The sequence below is a fragment of the Jaculus jaculus genome, chromosome 9 (genome assembly GCF_020740685.1).
Source record: "Jaculus jaculus isolate mJacJac1 chromosome 9, mJacJac1.mat.Y.cur, whole genome shotgun sequence".
Taxonomy (NCBI): Eukaryota; Metazoa; Chordata; class Mammalia; order Rodentia; family Dipodidae; genus Jaculus; species Jaculus jaculus.
The window spans coordinates 49,086,863-49,107,190 of record NC_059110.1 but is presented as its reverse complement, the minus strand read 5'-3'; the positions used below and the strand labels follow the sequence as shown (position 1 = coordinate 49,107,190).

Below are 20,328 nucleotides of genomic sequence, written 5' to 3'. Positions count from 1 at the left end.
AAAGGGGGCAAAAGGGACAAAGGCTAATGGGAAGGATTTGCTGGTTTGTTTGCTATGGTAACAGTTGAGTGGAAACACTAGTGAGCTGAGGAATGAGTTACCTAAACATTGGAGTGTTCCAGGTAATAGGGAGAGCAATCACAATGTCTGGAAAAAAAAAAAAAATATATATATATATATATATATATATATATATATAACAGTGGAAGCTCTCTGTACCTTAAGGGGAATTAAATACCATAACACATGCCATTTTGTTTCAGGGATGAATAGGAGAAACCAGTGTAATATTTTTGACTGGATCACAAACTTTAGGACAATCATGGTACTCTATGCCATTTCTGACACCATGCACAGCCTGGTGTTAAATTTGTTAAGATTCTTAGTAAGAAGATCTGAGTAAAGGCTGTTTATGGAAGGTCAGTCACAATGTACAACATTTTTTCTGTATGTATGTGAGTGTGTATGTGCATGCAAACAGGCCAGAGGTTGATGTCATGTGGCCTCCTCAATTGTTCACCACCTTATTTTTTGAGACAGGATCTCTTATCAAATCTGGAGCTCACTGATTTGGCTAGGAATTCTGTCTCCACCTTTCTGGTGCTGGGATTATAGGCACATGCTACCACATCTGGTGTTTATATGGGTGCTGTGGATTGGAACTCAGGTACTCATGCTTGTGTGGCAAGACTTTACAAAATGAGCCCTGTCACCCCAACACACATTGACAATTAAAAAAAATGTGTGCAGAAATAGTGTGTGTGTGTGTACATGCCCTTTCCTGCTGCAAATAACCTTCAGATGCATGTGTCACTTTGTGCATCTGGCTTTACATGGGTACTAGGGAATCAAATCTGTACCAGTAAGCAAGCACCTTTAACACCAAGCCGTCTTCCAGCTCCCACTGAAAAGCTTTTAATGGAGAATGCTTCCTTGTCAGGGTTTCCTACTTACAGTGCGTGATTACTAGGGTCTAATACTTCCATTGTTCCATAGGCACTCACTTCTACATAGATGTTTCCTCTTCAAAGGGAGAGAAATAAGATACATAAAGAGATATAGTAAAAGACTTTATTCACAATAAATTTTACAAATATAATTTTTAAAAATTATATGTCAATCTATTATACTTTCCATAACATTAGAGATTTATATAAAGTTGGAAATGACAGAATGGATTTGTGAACTAATAAAAATCAATTTAAAGTAATACACATGATAAAGTCACAACAATGAAGTCATTGAATTCTATAAATTGGAATATGACTTAAATGTGTAATAGTAATTGCATGAAGTATATCAAAATATATTGCATAAACAAAATTAAGTGCTGCTTAAATTTCTCTTCTTTAAGGACGTGGATACATAGGTAAATTCAACTGCACAGTTTTGTTGAAAATGAATAGACACTTCAGTTTTTAAAAATAACATAAAATATAAAATTGTTAGGTTATATCACTATATTTTTAATCTCTCATCTTGTTTACATTTTTGGTGTTTTGGGACTTAATGTTGATAAAACCAAGTTTTACAACTGAAAAAACTTTTTGCCATTGGCAGAGCAACATGTCAGACAGCATCTTGTCTTATCCTAGGGTACAAGAGGCTCATTAGTGTGGTCTACACACACACCAGTAGATGTTTAATACTCTATCTACCGATAAAATAGTTATCAGATTTGTGCTCCTTCAACTAAAATGCAAAGAAAATAATTGATTTATATAGTCCAAGGACATTCATGGGAAAATCATCGTCTAAACATATGGCAGTAATCTCTTTACATTTTGCCTAAGTGTTTTTGGGTAAAAAGACTCTTGTCAATTTCATTAGACCAGCTGAAGATAAGAGTCACTCTGGGTTGTGGAGACATATTGACCTGGCCATAATGAAGCTTGGAGGGATCTTTTTCATTTGGTGAGTTTACTTTTTTACTTTAGACATAGAGTACTGTACTTTGAAAATAAAAAAGGCCACATAATGGTGGTCATATCAAAGGAAATCTTTCAAAGCTCTTCCAAAAGCTGAAAAAGATACTACTGTATTGAGATCTAAGAAAGTAAGTGTCTCAAAAAATGTAAATTGGAGCTGGGAGTGGTGGTGCACACCTTTAATCTCAGCACTCAGGAGGCAGAGGTAGGAGGATCACCAGAAGTTTGAGGCTACCCTGAGACTACATAGTGAATTCCAGGTCAGCCTGGGCTAGAGTGAAACTCCACCTCGAAAAACAAAAACAAAAACAAAAACAGAAACAAAATAAAACAAAACAAAATGTAAATTGAATCATATAAGAATGTTGATATAGTTTTAAAGCTATAAATGCAAAGAAATATATCTATCAGCATAGTCCATGGGGTTGCACTGACTTTTTGACCACAGTAGATAGAGAATTTAGGTAGTCAAAGTCTTTGTACCTTAACATATGCATTGTGATACTAGCTCTTTCACGTAAAGTACGTTTGTGATGATATAAGGCATCACCCACAAGGTTTAGAATCATCTTCATTTCCAATGATCAAATTATGGGGGAGTGAGCATGCCCATCCCTGGAAGAAGTGATTCTAACTTGAGGTCTTTATGTTGAATGCTATCATACTAAATATACTATGCTCTTGAGTTAGATTTTCCTTAATCAATCATGAACAGACAAAACAACAGTATATTGCACCGAGTCAAACTCTGTTCACAAACTGCCCTGAAAGAATTGACTACCTTTGGGAAAGGGGCCTTTTCAAATGTGAACCAAGTGGAATGCTTTCTTTCCTTAAGGAAAAAAAAAAATCAAAATGAAATGCAAACAAAGAAACTATGTAGTGGAGAATGGAAGAAAGTAAGCAGTACATGATTCAGAAATGACACAAGACATTTACAGTAGAAGCAGAGAACTGATTGATAAATTAGGAAGTACTAATGTAATTAATGAATAAAATATACTGCAGTTCCACTGAAAATAGGTCAATATGAGATGAATCTTCTGGGATGACTTCCTAATTTGAATTGCAATATGAATGCAGCTTTGTAGAAGACATTCTATCAAATAATGACAGACCCTCATAAGGAGACTGTCACAGTTATAAGATCTGTTGTCACTGGACAGACAAACCAGGTTAACATAAAGTTCAAAAGAAAAAAGCTTTTTAATACATTATTATTATGGCTTTTTGCAACATGGCAAAACATTACAGCTTAAAGCAGACATCATCTCCTCATAGAGGAGGAAGAAATTTTGCAGTCAAATAAAATTGTAATTAAGAGGTCACTGGTACACTGTTCTATTCCATTTCATGAAAGTATCATACCTTTATGAACTCCAGAGATAATAGATTACTTAATAAAACCTAAACCGACAAACACAATTTGTGGCTCTGTTAGCTGAATAGTAAAGTATAAGTAGTTTAGGTCCTCTTATGCCTATCAATAATAAACATAAAAAGACTGCAAAACAGTTTTAGAACTTAGAACAGACTTATCGATAAAAGTTTATCACATGTCTGATTACCAAAAAAGGAATTATTAAGGGATGCAGCGAAGGGAGTGAAGCAGAGTAAAATATAAAACATTGTTTATTTCTCTTTGACTTCTACTTCCTTTTTATCTGTATGGAGTACAGGAAGAAGATGTGCCTCAGTGTTGAAAATCCAGTGTTCCAGTGGAATAAGATCATCATCAGAAAATATTAAGTACAAATATCTGGTGAGAGAAAAAGGAGAATAAGAGAACATATCAGTATCACCATTTATCTTATGGAGAACCACGGGCAGCAGTCAATGTTGTGTAAACTCTGAGAAAGGATGGATGGGGGCACACACTCTCATTAATATGATGTTAAACTGAGAAATGAGGGGAGACAAGCTGCTTGTAGAGTGTGTGTTTGTAGCAGTCATACTTGGTATAATGTGAACACGTTCACAGCAAAGCATCTACAAAGAGGGTCTCTTCAGGGGTTGCAGCCACCTGGTCTAGAGTGACCTCCACTTACTTGAGTGTCTCTGCTAGGAAGAAGCTTTGCTGGACGTCATCATAACTTTCATGCACAAAGTACACATCCCGCAGGCCCGAATAGCCTCCATTCACTTTGCAGTGGTTTTCTAGGGCCTGAGTTCCAAAGAGGAGGAATATATCAGTGAATTTATTATTATTATTATTATTGTTGTTGTTGTTAAGAGGTCAAGTCCAGGAAAAAACCTAAGATTTATAAAACCATAAAGTAGACAAATAAAATGGAAATGCTATGGGACTGAAGGGTTATAAATCTTGCCTAACAGGAAGCACTTCTGTATTTGGTCTTGGAATAATTTTCCATTGATTTCTACCATTTCTAGCAATCATCTAGAGTAGAGTTCTGAAAATTAAAGATGCCAAGCTATATCCAGTATACCGTTTTTCTGAACTACAACCATACTCATTCATTTACATATTGTCTGCTGCTGTTCTTGTACTCTGACGGGATGTATAGATGCTTGTGGTGGGGTTTGGGTGTGAAATGTCCCGCATGGCCTCATGTGTTTGAATACTTAATTTCCAGTTGGTGATGCTGTTTGGGAAGGTTGTAGAGCCTTTAGGAGATAAGAGATTTGCTGGGGGAAGTGTGCCACTAGCGGTGGGCCTTCTAGCATTGCAGCCTAGCCCCACTTGTCACACTCAGCTCATTCTTGCTACTTTTCCCTGCTGAATATGTGATACTGCTTGTCTACTACTATCAAAGTTTTCCTGCCATCATAAAACTTCCCCTTGAAACTATAAACCATATCCTTCTAATAGCTAATGCTGATTGGAAGTTTTGTTCCAGAAACAAGAAAGTAACTGCTGCAACATATTACAGATTATCTGAGCCCAAGGATAATAGTCTGTGAAAAGTTTGCTACTTTTGGTCTATAAGGGTTGTTAGTATCAACTGGGATTATAAACCACTCGTTGAGAAAGTATACCTAGCAAAACAACTTTTTCTTTATAAAAAAAACAACCCTGCTTTATAGTCAGAGTATCTTGTTTCTTAAAGAACTAATGACAGAAGTGAAAACCCCACTTCTTCTAGGAAGTCTTTATAGAATTATCAAAATAAATTGAGTATAGGGTTCTATTAATGATATTGATCACACAGCCAAAAGAAAAAAAAAAGTGAGAAGAATGTTGCTGAACTCCATCCCTGAAATATGCTTTTTCTTTCCTCTAATATTATATGAAATAAAATAGGATGAACCCACTGTTAACTCTCTTTCGAGAGAAATGATCTTATTTTTCTGTAGCTGGACAAAGTGCACATCTGAAAGAATGAGCTGGAGTTGACAATGAAAGTAATAACTTGACAAATCCTGCCTTGCTTCTTTTTTCAGTTGACTGTTCCTTCCAAGAAGATCTTTCATTTTTGTTTTAGTTTCACTTATTTTCCAGCTTTACTGATATGTTGCTGACAAGAATTTTGTATATATTTAAATATATTAAAATAAATGTGATATTTTGACATATGTGACACTGTGCACAATCAAGCTAATCAACATGTCCATCTGTAAGTGGTTTGTTTTTGTGGTGAGAATGTGTGAGACCTATCCACATATTATTTCTTACTTCATGCTGTACATGAAACTTCTAAAACTCATCTTTCAGTTGAAAGTTTATACCATTTGACCAATGTCCCTTTCTCCTTTAGCCCCCATATTCTGACAAATATCTCACTCTAGCCTGGGATGACCTGAAATTCACTCTGTAGTCTCAGGGTGATCTCAAACTTGCAATGAGCCACTTAGCACTACCTCCCAAGTGCTGAGATTAAAGGAATGTGTCACCACTATGGGAATAGCATGATACATGTAGCTGGCCAAAAATATCACCATGCAATTACATGACTCAGAAGGCACCATGGTGTCAGAGACCATGACCTGGCTGCCCTAAGGAAAAAAAGAGAACTAGCAGCCCTCATGCAGCCCCTCCCCCGAGAACAAACAGCTGCTCTGGGAGAAGTCACAAGAGAGATTCCGAGAAGATTACGGCCAGGTGGCCCTACTTCCTCCTTCCTTGTACCCACTCCCCCTCCCCCCCCCCCTTATTGCCCTGCCTGCTGGTTGATTATAAAAGAGCTAAAAAATCCAACATTAAACGAGGCCTTGACAAAACCTCCACTTGGTCTCCTTCTTCTTTCCCGCCCGTTCTTTCAGGTTGCAGCCCTCCTCAACCACCCTATGTTAGATTGGTCCCGCGGGTCGGGGGCACCATGGTGCTGAGAAGTGACAGAGTGCTCAGCATTGCAATATTGCTATCCAACCTTCCATGGCTCAGGGTCCATTGTGGAATAGGTGGTGGAAAGATAGGAAGGGCAGGACTCCTTACAACATGCTCCTCCAGACACAAAATGGCTTGTATATCCATGACCTCACACTACCTACACAAGACCATCATAATAGGAGGAAAAGATGGCATCAAAATAAAAGAGAGACTGATTGGGAGGGGTAGAGATATGATGGAGAGTGGAGTTTCAAAGGGGAAAGTAGGGGGAGGGAGGAATTTACCATGGGCTATTGTTTACAATCATGGAAGTTATTAATAAAAGAAAAACCACCACCAACAACAAATAAACCAAAACGAAGAACTCAAATGGGATGTAGGCTAGAGACCATTCATATTGTATTCTGTTGAAGAACATGGTAGTGTTCTACCCATATCCTGAATTCAAAAGTCATGGACTAAGTTGTTTGAAGAAGGAAGTGGCTCAGTCACTGTTTTGGGTTACCCAGAGCTGTGGTGAGAAAGAATAGCAGAGTAATTTGCACTTGGTCAAGGAAAGGAAATGAGTGAGTGTTAAGATGTGGACAGAGTATGGCGAAAGCAGCTCTAATTGCTAAAGAGATAGCATAATTAAGAAGAAACCTCATACTTTGTGTACTTGGACAATATGAAAGATGTCCAGAGGGAAAGACCCCACTCTTCAAAGGCTTCAACTAGTGAAAATGCAAATTCCTTTGAAAAGAGTCCTAACTGACAATGCCACTGAAGGGGTTCACTGCTGGAAATAACTAAGAAAGTATTTCAAGCATGGTGGCTCATGTCTTTAATCCCAGCAGTCTTGAGAGGCAGAGGTAGGAGGACTGCTCCTGTGAGTTCAAGGCCATCCTGAGACTACACAGTGAATTCCAGGTCAGCCTGGAATAGAATGAGACCATTCCTCACACTCCCGACCCCTGCAAAAAAAAAAAAAAATCACAGGTGCACATGGGTTACCACAGCTGTGACCAAAGGGGGCAGGCTTCTATGAAGTCAGCAGTAGAACTGGGGGGGGGGGGGCACCTTTGTCTACAGGTGCTGTTTTTAGAGGCAAGTCAAATGGAAGCATTCCAGAATCATGCAGTTTTATACCACTAGCTGCTGAGGCCAGACAGTATGTGGCAGGGTTGGTTCTCTTGTACCAGGAGGCTCTGAAAGGCCATTGCATGATCCTATGAAGGTAAAGCAATATTACAATGGAGGCACAGGATTTTGGAGATGCTAGGACCAAGAAGGTTGTAGGCCTGAAATGGAGGAATCCCAAAAGAGGCTACACGTGCTACAAGCTGAAGAAATGAAAGCATGTTGGAGCCTAGGTCATGCTACCCAAACCCCCAGATGCCAAATATGAAGCTACATGGTTTGTTGATTTCTCTGCTGGTCTTACTTTGATCTAGTCTTTCTTTGTTGTCCTTCCATTCTTCTGTTTTGGAATGGGAATGTTTATTCTGTGTCACTGTGCATTGGAAGTATGTAACTGTTTTTTTCTTTATTATTTCATGGGGCCACACGGTGAAGAGATTGCCCTGAATTTCAGAAGAGACATTGGGCTTTTGCACAATGTTAGACCTGCTAAGAATCAGTGAAGTCTTGGAGATAAACTAAATGCACTTTGCACTATGAGATGGTCATGAACCTCTTGGGGGCTCAGCGGTGGAATGTTATGGGTTAAAGTCATGTGCTTTGGTGTCAGATTGACAATGAGAGGACTTGTTAGATTTAGAATCCCTTAGGAGAGATACTTTTGGGTATGTTTGTGAAGGTGTTTCCAGAGGGTCTAAGGAGAGAAGACATAAAATGGATGAAGGTGGCAGTAGGTAGAGGTCAAAGACTGAATAAAAAGGAGAAATCACTCACCTACCTCTTTTCTCTCTGACCACACTCAATGTGACCAGCTATCTCACATTTTTAGCTGCCATGATGGACAGAACCCTTGAACTGTGAATCAAATACAACTTTCCTTCCTTACGTTGCTTTAGTCAGGTATTTTGTCATAGCAACATGAAAAATTACTAAATTTGTAAATAACAAAGAAAAGATAAATGAGAGAGATTTAAAAGAAATATAAGAAACCAAAATGCTTTGACACAGTAAAACTGTTAGAAAGAAGAAAAATAAACCAAATAATGGAAACAAAAAAAAAGATTAAACTTCAGTAGTTATAATGAAGTATAGAAAATATAAACAGTTACTTTTAATTTCCCATGCTCTTTTTCCTTTTTCTCTTATGATGTTTTCATTTTAAATTTACCTTACTTTTATGTTAATCACAGATCTTTTCCTATTACTCAGGAAAAACTTTCATTGTTTCGAAAAAGGTTTGGAATAAGGTTCTGAATGTGGAGCCCCCAAAAACCCATGAAGGCAAGTAGCTGCCACGTGGTACACAAGGCAGGCCATCACCCCTGCAGGTAGGCCTTTGTCTGCATATGCTAACAACCAGGCACCTGACTTCTCCCAGCAGGGGTGACAGCAGAGAAGTGAGAAACATGGAGTCATGAGTAGAGGCACTGAACTGCAAGGTTAAAGAAAATCCAACTTTTAAATGTCCCCAGGAAAGGGGAGTAATGAGCTTAAAAAAGACGTTTCAATTAAATTTGAAGTAACTGACAGTAAGACAAACTGGGGGCAAACCTAGAGAAGGTAAGTTTCAGCTGCTATTGTTTCTTTTTTCCTTTTTTGATAGAAAAGCCATTTAGTGAACAAAAACCAGATACATAGACCAGGCCAAAATTAATTAATTAATTAATTAATTAATTAATTATTTCAGAATCTTAAATATTGTATTTTACCAGTAGGTGACTTTCCTATCACGTGTGTGCGAGATTTTCCCTTCCTTGGAAAAAGCAAGCCAGGCATCAGAAGACTACGCAGAAAGCCTGGGGGAGATTTCCAGGAGAGCTCTTATACCCTGCTAGCTGGGAACTAGGAGGAGGCCCAGGTATCTGGCGGGTCCCTGCCTCGAGAGGACCCTGTGTGCAGACGGTGCCTCGGAAGCCTTCCTGCTCCATTGGCCACGGTGAGGTGAGCGAAGGCTGACCTCCAGAGCTGTCAGCAGAAGGACGCACGTCTGGGCCTTTGGCAGGGCTTAATGGAGGGGTCGAGGTTGGGAACATGTGAATAGGCCTTTAGAGAGAGGTTCTGGCATCTTCAAAACAGAGAGGCAATAGCTTTTTCATTTGATACCTATTTTGAGAAAAAAAAATCAGGTTCTATCCTTGGTAGCAATAGGTAGGAGTGAAAAACATATATTTGGGAAAAATAATTGAGTTAAGCATATAAGCATATAAAATTATATCTTGTTTTTAAACTTTTATTTTTTTTGAGATTACATTTTTTAATTTAATTTATTAGTTTTCTTTTCAGTAAATACAGGCACTTTGGTACCATTATTTAGGCTCAGCATTTAGAAGAAATGGATGAACTTATTACATAATGAATGAAACCTCTTTTCAGATACATCCTTAAAACTATTTTAATAACCAAAATCTTTATCAAAGTGATTTATGAAATGTTAATGAGAAGTCTAGGCACAGTAGTTAACCTTCTTGCCTATGAAATTTTAGTCAAGATCTAACTGTATTTCAGGTAATTTAGCACACACATAATCCCAGCACTCAGGGCACTGAGGCAGGAAGACTGTGATATTGAGGACAGCCTGGACTACATAGTGAGATGCACAAACAAACAAACAGCCAAATGAACAACCAACCAGACAAGAAATAAGAAAAAGAAAACAAGATGAAGAGTTGCTGCTGGGGGTACACAGCACACGGTCATCTCTCGGGGTACACAGCACACGGTCATCTCTCTCTTGGGGTACACAGCACATGGTCATCTCTCTCTCAGGGTACACAGCACATAGTCATCTCCCTCTCAGGGTACACAGCACACGGTCATCTCTCTCTCGGGGTACACAGCACACAGTCATCTCCCTCTCGGGGGTACACAGCACACGGTCATCTCTCCCTTGGGGTACACAGCACATGGTCATCTCTCTCTTGGGGGTACACAATACACAGTCCTCTCTCTCTTGGGGATGCACAGCACATAGTCATCCTTCTTTTGAATTTATGGCCACTTACTCTTTTTACCCCCTTCTTCAAGGGGAATATAACGGTCAAGAAGACAATCAAAGTTGGAGGTAGGGATGGATAATAGCTCTGTATTTCTAACTGTGGCTTCAGAAATCCCTTGTGTGTGCAGTATCCTTCTCAAGAATAGGGTTTTAATGAGAATAAATCAGGGTAAAAGTACAGCGACAAGAGCCTTCTAGCAGCTTAGCAATTTACTTATTTTATTTCTCTCTCTTTCTGCTTTTTCCCTTCCTTCTTTCCTTTCTTCCTTCCTTCCTTTTTTTTTTTTTTTTGTTGAGGTAGGGGCAAACTGTAGCCTTGGCTTACCTGGAATTCTCTATGTAGTCTCAGGGTGGCCTTGAACTCACAGCTATTCTCCTACCTCTACCTCCTGAGTGCTGAGATTAAAGGTGTGCACCACCACACCTGGCCTATTTTCATTTTTTAAGACTTTAGGTAAATTAAAATTGACTTACTAAAAAGAAAAATGTGAAAGAAACATTTTGTAACTCAAAAAAACTCAGAATATCTTCATGCCAAAAAATCTAAATGCCTAAGAGTATGTTATATGCATATGGGAAATGTCTTAATAAAAGCCCTTATGCTGTACAACTAGTACACATTAGTTAAAAACAACCCCCAAACCAATCTAAATATTAAGACTCTAGGAATGGAAAGCTGTGATGAGTGCATCCTTTGGCTCCCAGTACTAGGCTCTGATTCCACTCATTTTTCAACAGTGGAAGCAATTGCGTCTCTGAGCAAATCAGTGTACTGCATCTGCACTCTAGACACTCATAGGCACAGGGACTGCCTTGAATTTGTGTAATGATATTACTAGTAACCAGATGTACTTATAGCTGAGGAAAGGGCATATAGGAAGGAATATTTAGTGACCAAAGTTTGACCCAAATGAAATTGGTTACTTTGGGGTTGGATGGGGTAAGGTCCCCATGAAGTTATTAAACCATCACTGTGAGGACAGGAATGCATCTTCTCATAAGCAAAAGTTCTTTGTTTGAATTTAGTTCTCTTAAAAATACAAAAGGGTTGGACTTAGGGAATTAATAGAGAGGTGGTATCAGGGAGGTCATGAGTAGAGACAGTGAGCAGGAATGGGAGCAAAGCCTGATAGTATTTAGTGGCTACAGCTGTGTGCAATGGGGCTCATGCCTCCTGGCAATGATTTGAGGTATAGCATGCATGACAAGACCTATTCTATAGTGTTCTGTCAAGAAGACTGAAGTATGTAGCCATCACCTCTAGAATCTCATTGGTTGAAGGTTGTCCTTGGGGTGAGCTCACCTCCCCTTTCCAGAATACAGTCAACTGTCCAGAAGGAAGCTAATCCACCTCTCCAGGCATGGCTACCAGCTGGAGTCTCTCAGGCCAAGAAGGGAGCAGCAGAGCCTGAGTCCGAACAGCTGTGAAGCAGTGGAAGCTCCTGACACCCAGGAGTCATCCACTGGGGCTGCTGCTGTGACACACAGGACCAAGGGGAAGGACCACAGGAAACAGCAAGTAGTGGCTGTTGTGCTTCGAAAAAGCATGACCCCAGCAGTACTTGTTCACCACCCCAAGGCTGCATTCAGACAGTGAAATAATTTCACATCACATGTCATACGAAGAAATGAACTGATAACACAATAACCAGCTTTATTATCCCAGGCCCACCCCCAAGCAAACCAAATCTTCCCTTCCTCTGAGCAGTGAGGATTTTCTTGCTATCCATCAATTCTGTTGTTTTTAAATTTTACATTTAATACCTATAAAATTGGAATATCTTATTTTAATTAGCAGAGCTGTTCTTTCTCAGTGACAGATGGGAATGATGCTTCTTACAAATTATAGTGTGGTAGGTTTGAGGAAATGTTATCTTTCATATTTAAGCTCATATCTTTGCTGGTCCATTCAAACCTTATCACCAACACTGAGACAAACCTCATTCTTTTAACATTTTTTACCAGAGCAAGGAAAAAGCCCATAAATTTAAATGAGATGGAATCTCTACTAATTAAACCAATTAGAAAACTGCATTTTACTTAACAGTTGTGACAAAGTAACTGATTAATGATAAGATTCAAAAGGACTGAAGAGTATAGTAAGGGGGATTTGCCAGTGGTTTTCTAAGATAGTTAAATTTTACACAAACACAATATTCATTTTAGATTTCCTGAGAAAAGTTCTACTGACAGTTTCTTAACTTTCTAACAAAGCGCTGAAGAGAATTAGAAAGTAATTAAAGCATTTGCTTGTTCTTATCTCCAGAAATTCCTCCTACTCCCTGAAGAATAATGGCTCCTCAAATTAGACACTGTTTGATGCATATCACTGAAGGCATCTGCACACAAAGTTTTCAACAGATTAGTTTAAAGAGATAAAACTCCATGATCAGTAGGAAGAGAAATAGAAGAGACAGTAAAAACCCCACAAAGAGACAGAGAGAAAACTTAGGATATTCACAGAAACCCTAGACATGTGAAGGAGAACCCTCCCCCAAAGTCATTTTTTGGTAAGTTATTTCTGTTTTAGTTTTTGGTTTTTCAAAGTAGGGTCTTGCTCTAGCCCAGGCTGACCTGGAATTCACTATGTAGTCTCAGGGTGGCCTCAAATTAATAGCAATCCTCCTACCTCTGCCTCCCAAGTGCTAGTGCTGGGATCAAAAGCGTGCACCACCATGCCTGGCTGTAAATTATTTTTGTATGTGACTAGCTTTCTCTAAGCAAAAGCATATATGGGTTGGGGAGATGGCTCAGTGGTTTAAGGGCATTTGCTGTTTAGGCATGAGACTCTAGGAGGGCATGAGACTGCTGGAGTTTCATGACTCCAGAATTCATTTTATTTTTTTGGTTTTCTATTAAAAACAAAACAAACAAAACTGGGCATGGCTGGGCTCAGAAGTCATTACAGGAGAAGTTGTGACAAAAATACTGCTCCTAAGGTAAGCCTGAAAGCCAATTCTAGGGAAATGGCAACAGATACTGTGGTCACTCAAATCTTATAAAATCCAGAGTCTTCAGAAAAAGCAACACTAAATCAGAACTCTCTTGCCCACCAAGGCTCAGGGAGCATCGAGGAAGAGGGGGCACAACAACTATAAGAGCCTCAGGGTGGCTGAGAATAGCCTGAGACTCCATGTTTCCCCCATCCCTACAGAGACTGACTGAGGCCTCCGTCCCCACAATGAATACCAATAACTCCACCAAAGAAGACCCTCAGAAGAGTTGGAGTGGGGAGAGAGAGTCTATGTGTACAACCTTTTCATAAAATATAAATAAATTGAAAAAACAACAACAACAAAAAAAAACACCTGAGCATGGCCTCACACATTTGGATCCCCAGTCTTCAGTAGCAGAGACCAGATAATCACTGTGGCTTGCTGATTGCAAAATGGTAGTTCAGGGTCAAGGGAGTACATGAGAGTCAAGAAAGTATATGAAATTCCTCCTCTGGCTCATGTGCACACACCACACTGCATTCTACACACACAAATAAAAAATTTATTCATTTTACAGACCAAGAAACAATAGTAAACCATGTACCATAACTGGGTGTGGTGGAACATTCCTTTATTACTAGTGAGAGGAAGTATACAGGTCAGGTGACTGGACCCCTGAAAGTCAAAAAAGGTAGGAAAGTCTGCACTTGCTAGAAAGCAAAGACGATCTGACTTTTTATCTCTTGCCTAGTTCCCTGGACCAACAACCAGGAACCCTCCTGTGAGGGAGGTCTTTCCTAGGATTTAAATACTGTGGGTGGCTAAGTTCAGCCCCCGGAACTTGGTGTCGGGGCTAGCCTCTTCCTGAGACAGCCCCTAGCCCTAACCAACCAGCTGTCCATCTGGTTCACCTGAGCTGGAAGATAGCCCACTACTTTAAGGTTATAAATACTTTTGCAAAGGGAGGACAGGTGCTCTGATCACTTCAGAACTTCAGCTGAGGTTGAGTTTTTCTCTTGGCTGGGCCTGGGCCTGGGCTGGTTCAGCCCAGGGTCAGTGGGTTGAGCTGAGGGGAGGGCCTCCTAGCCCTTACTCTCCACATGGGTTCTTTATCCCCTCCAGTTCTCCACATGGCAGGAGCTCCTAGAACTTTCATTTCTCTCTTTTCTTTCCATGGTTTTCTAGGTGTCAACATGGGATCTCTAGCCACTTGGGTGCTTTTCCTTGGTTCGGTACTTCTTTTCATATACATAATAATTTATTAATTATCCTCAGTTTTTTATTCACTTCTTTGATTAAAATTAGAATCAAGCCTAAAGTTTGGGGTTCAAGGACTTTCTTGGACCCTGAGCACCCTGTTACATATTGGCAACCATGGCAGGACTATCTTCAGAAAGAAAATTATGATTATTATGTTATGGGAGAAAATGGGAAGCACATTTTCTGGCTGTGAGTACCACTTGGGGTATTCCTACTGCTTTTCTCCACTTGCAGAAAAACTAGCATGCTTTCTCTTCTTGCTGGAGGCTAAGTTCCACTATCCCTAACTAAGCTAAGGGGAAAGAATGGTGTGTGGCATGGGCAGTGGCCAGGCAAACAGATAAGCCTCCCTTTGGCCTGGGCTCACAGCCCCCACTTTCCAGGGCAAACATTGTCATCTGAGTTGGCCCGGTCCCACTTCACCCTGCTGGAATTGCAAGCCCTGGGGCCATGCTGGGATGCAGGAGACAGGGCTCTTCTGGCAGGAGTTCACCTTGGAGGGAGGTGTACTTGGCTGAATTCCCCTACTTGAGTGTTTATTCTGCTGAATTGAGGGGGAGGGGGTCTTGTGGATACATGGAGGCTCAGGAACCATAGACTGCTGGCCAGAATGGCTTCTAAGTTTCATTTTTTCCCCTCCCCTTTCCTTTTTCCATTATAAACCACTGTTCCATAAGACACATGGTTGCCCATGGTGGTGGGAGGATGAAGCTCAGACTCTTGCTCTGGGATCTGCCCAGTTCAATTAAACACTTGAAGCCCCACCTCTGGAGTACAGTAAGCTGGGCCACCAGCCAGAGACCACAGGTCTTTGGTCACTTAAAAAGAGGATGAGACAGAAACTGCCCCAGCCAAGCCCTAGACCTAAGTCCTGGCTAACGGCCACATGTCTCTTCCCTACCATGGAGCTGAGGCAAACAGCTGTGTCAACTGGGTGGAGGAAGTAACCACTTTGTCCCTCAGGAAATACAGAGACACAGTGGGAAAGACATGCCTGATGGTGCCTGCAAACTGCTGTGGTTTTATGCCTAAGTATTCTATGACAAATATATCTTTATATAAGTATAAATCATTTATTCATACAGGTATTATAAAAAGTACAATGAGCTAGGTCTGGTGGCATAGGTCTATTATCCTAGCTGCTCTGGAAGCTGAGACAAGAGGATCACCAATTCAAGACTCCAATGTGATAGGGCGACCCTGCATTTAAAAACCACATGAGACTTCTGGTTAAGATGGCAGCATAGGAACCATGTCAAAACAGCCTAGGGGAGAAAAAGCAAAAAACAAACAAAAAACAGCAAAACTCTTCTACTTAAAAGTGAAGGCATAAGAAATTATCAACCACAGCAGAGAAGTAGGAGAGATCAAGAGCATCTAGAGACCACAGAAGCAGGCAAAAGCAGTTCTAGCAGCAGAGGCACCAAGTACACACAGCCGCGGTCACCAGGCTTGGCCTGAGTGACAAGAAAAGCTAGGTAAAGGGATTTTTCCAATCACACAGCATCCTTGGAAACTCAAGAAACATGAAGGGGAGGATAGCAGGGACCAGTGGAGCAACTTGTGAGAAAGAGGACTGTAAGGACCAGTGGGAGAATGGCAGCCACCATCCACAGCCTTCCCGGCCCCCACCCCCAGGGCAAGCACCAGTAAGCACCAGAGACCTGGGGAAGGGAATTCACCTATACAGCACCTGGCACAGGTGATGAGAGTGGTGACCCACTGACCCAGCCAGCTTACCTGAGCCCACAGCACAGGACCCAAGCGGGCACACAGCATAACTAAGACCAAAGCTATCAAAAAAGGTAACTGGGATAACACCAGGTCAATACCCATCAAAAGAAAAAACAAACCCTGGCATATAGGCTTGTATCAGAAATTCTAACTGCATCTTCTATGTCAGGGTAAATTATATATTAAATCTAATGGATGGTCGGATTGGCCATTCTTTTTTTTTAAGATTTCAATTATTATTTATTAGAATGACATTCAAAAGCAAACAAAATGCCATTATAATTTAAGAAAGAAATCACAAAATTAAGGAAGCTTTCTATTTCAATATACTTAACTGTACTCTGTTTTTAAAAAAGACTTTGTGTTCTTATTTTACTTATTATGAGAAAGAAAGAGGGGGGACAGGTGGGAGAAAGAATTGGCATGCCAGGAGGGCCTCTAGCCACTGCATATGAACTCCAGACATACGTTGACCTTGTACATCTGACTTTATATGGGTACTAGGTAATCAAACCCCAATCCTTATGCTTTGCAGGCAAGTGCCTTAGCCACCAAGACATCTCTCCAGCTCCCATAATTTTTTTTGGCATTAAAATTTTTTTTTTCTTTTCACAATTTTTAGTAACATTTTCCATGATTATAAAAAATATCCCATGATAATACCCTCCCTCCCCCACTGCACATTCCCCTTTGAAATTCCATTTGCCATCATATTACCTCCCCATCTCAATCATTGTACTTACATATATACAATATCAACCTATTAAGTACCCTCCTCCCTTCCTTTCTCTTCCCTTTATATCTCCTTTTTAACTTACTGGCCTCTGCTACTAAGTATTTTCCTTCACACACAGAAGCCCAATCATCTGTAGCTAGGATCCACATATCAGGGAGAACATGTGGCGCTTGGCTTTCTGGGCCTGGGTTACCTCACTAAGTATAATCCTTTCCAGATCCATTCATTTTTCTCTCTCTGTCTCTCTCTTCTCTCTACATCTGCCCCCCCTCAAATAAATTAGTAAGTTAAAAAGATGGTTAATTATGGGTTGAGATAACTGAAAGAACTGAAAAAAAATTCAATGTTGGGCATAACATGCTTGTTAAAATGTTTTTTTTTTAGTGAAACTTAGGTCAAAATGTTAAAATATGTGGATGAAGGTACATATATGTAGAAAAGATATAAGAGATCTAAAAGACCAAATTTCCCTAAAATTAATTTCATTTTATTATGAAACAAAATTCTAATTTTCAGTCTAAACATAAATACCATGCCTAAAATTAAGATCTTTCAACTGTTTACAGACTCTTAAGGTTTTTTTTATATAGGGATACAGACTTAATCTAAATTGATTTTCCATTAGATACAGGTGATGTCCTGTCCTGGGTGGGCCACAAATTCCTAAACATAGATGTAATTCACATTCTTTGGAAGTCTAACCAGGTTAGACATAGATAAGAACCTATCACCTTATATAATATTACAAATGGGTAAAATAAGTTTCCTAGGTAAAAACAATTTCAAAATAAGACAAGAAATATCAGGATGCTTAGCTCCTCACTCTGTCTTTTCCTTTTGCTCTTGCTTACTGTTACGTGCTATTTCAAGTCATGACAAGCTGGACTCTGGAAAAAGGGATGGCACCCCCTATATCTCAGACTCCATGCAAGCTTAAACCGTGTGTCCCCCAGACCCTGTCCAGAGACAAAATGGTCAATTGTCTCTGACAAGGAAAAGGGACTAACAAACAGCATCTAACTTTGGTTCTCTTTATAGTTCCCTTCTTTTGAACATGTAAAGTCACTTCTGTCAGATAAAATTTCTCACCAGACAAAAAGTCAAATGGGTAAACCAAGTCAAGGTATTTGATCAGTTTACAAATATCTTACATAAAACAAACATCAGACTTACCTAAAATGTGTATCAGGATAGAAAAAGATATGATCAAAGATAAAGTAAGTGATCTCTTTCTCAAATATCAACAAAAGGTAGAATCCCTATATTTAAAGGTAGTAACACCAGAGATTGTCTTTGGAATAATAACGTTTAGTCCCTAGACCATTCTGAAACATTTGCAAATGAAGAGGGGGGACCCATATCCCAGGCTCCCACAGAGGGGAGAAGGGAAAGGGCATTGAGGCTGTCAAGATAAGAGTCAGTGTGGGAATCTTCACATTTGGGCCTATCTTGCCAGTAGCACTGTTTATATGCCACAATGTAAGACAAGTGCAAGGCTGAGGGAGTGCTGAGCACACTAGGGCTTGGGAGTTGGCCTTGTAGGATGAGCATGGATATCCTGTACAGGACCTTCCTTGCTCTAGGAGGCATATAGACTGCTCTATGTGTCCCCTTTTAATAGGAAGAAAACAGGGAAATTTGGGTTAGGACTCCTGTAGGAAGATTAAAAGAAGCCCTAAATTCCTCTCCCAAATCTGGCCAAAGGGATGCTCCCCCCACCCCCAGGAACGATGTGAACCAGGATAGGGCATGACCTGACTCTAGACTCTTCACTTTCTTCCACTTCGTTTTAGACGGGACAATCAGCTTTCAAGATACCCCAAAAGTCTCTGCAAGTTTGGGCTCCTTTAGATGACACAGAACAGGAAATGCCCATTACTTTCTCCAGAGACTTAAAGAGACAATTTAAAAACATACTTATGTAATCCCGATACCACAGAGGAGGAAATTCTTCTTAAAAAGATAAATTTTTAACTGAATCAACACCTGATAGTCAGCCAAAATTACAAAAGTTGTCAGCCAAGCCAAGAAAGAACTTAAAACAGTTGCTCTAGGTGGCAACTTTTGTTTATTATAATTGGGAAGCTGAGAAAAAAATAAAAAGAGACCAGATAGGGAGATAAAGAAAAAAATAAGGGTAGACGTCATCAGAAGATCATAATGGTAATGAACGTTGCTCAAGGAAAGGCTCCTTCATTGAAACATTTAATTAGATAAAATCTAAAATATGTTTACTTGATGCTAAGGTTTAAGCCAGCAGAAAAACTGAGTCTTATGGTTAAGCCTTCACTTATAAACAGCTCATTGATACTAACCTGTTATGGCTTAAGGGTTTATAAGAGCAGGGAAAGATCATGACATCAAAATAAAAGAGAGACTTATTGAGATGGGGAGGGGATATGATAGAGAATGGAATTTCAAAAAAAGGGGAAAAGAGGGGAAGGGAGGGTATTACCGTGGGATATTTTTTATAATCATGGAAAATGTTTTAAAAAATTAAAAAAAAAATTTGATAAAGTGCCCTAAGGAAAGCAAAATTAAATAAATTAATTAAAAAAACCTGGCTTTAAGGCTCTCAGTAAAATAAATTAGGTTCTTCTGTTTGTCAAGGTTTTAAGTAGGTTTTAACAGAGAATCATTAAATAAGTCCTGAGGCCAAAAATATATTTGTATAGGCTCCTAATGGCACCCAATGACTTTATAGTATCAACCTTTTGCCCTGGCTACCCCCAGGGTCTGGGCTTCAAGGACTTTCCTGGACCCCAAGTCCTAAATTTGTTTGTAGCTTTAGTCAAACAATTGAATAAAAAAGGACTGAAAAGGGTAATTATTAAATTATTATATTTATTGAGGGTATTACAGAGCCAAGGAAAGGTATCCATGTAGCTAGAGATCCCACATGAAGGGCCTGAAAAAAACTGTGGATAAAAAGAAAGGAAAGCTTAAGGAGCTCCTTCTATGTGGGGAGCTGGAAGGGATAGAGAATTCATGTGGAGAGTAAGGGCTTGGTGGTCCTCCTCTCGATTCACCCCGTCTGGGTCTGGGCCTGGGCTGAGCCAACCCAGGCCCAGGCCCAAACAAGGGAAAACTCACCCACAGCTGGAAGTTCCCAAGTGGTTAGCGAGCCTGCTCTCCCCTTGCAAAGGTATTTATAACCTTATAGTGGTGGGCTTCCTTGAAGCAGAGGAACAGTTTGTTGGCTGGGGCTGAGACCCTGAGCACCCTGTTACATGGCTGATGCAGGAGGACTGCTATGGGTTTGAGCTATTCTGGGCTACAGAGTGAGTCCCAAGTCAGCTTAAAGACACTGCTTAAAAACAAACAAACAAACA

At 40.0% G+C, this 20,328-nt stretch overlaps 1 protein-coding gene across 3 annotated transcripts in view; it reads right to left on the bottom strand.

Annotated features, from left to right (window-relative positions):
* Positions 1–1,151: 1,151 nt before the first annotated feature.
* Man1a1 (mannosidase alpha class 1A member 1) overlaps positions 1,152–20,328 on the bottom strand; it is a 248,649-nt gene continuing 229,472 nt past the window's right edge. For all 3 annotated transcript variants that reach the window (XM_045158200.1, XM_045158202.1, XM_045158201.1), the window contains 2 exons: positions 3,977–4,092; positions 1,152–3,687 (listed from right to left, as the gene is read on the bottom strand). In XM_045158200.1, the coding sequence (XP_045014135.1) occupies positions 3,561–3,687; positions 3,977–4,092 (243 nt within the window). In that variant the 3' untranslated portion in view covers positions 1,152–3,560. The remainder of the gene's footprint in view (positions 3,688–3,976; positions 4,093–20,328) is intronic.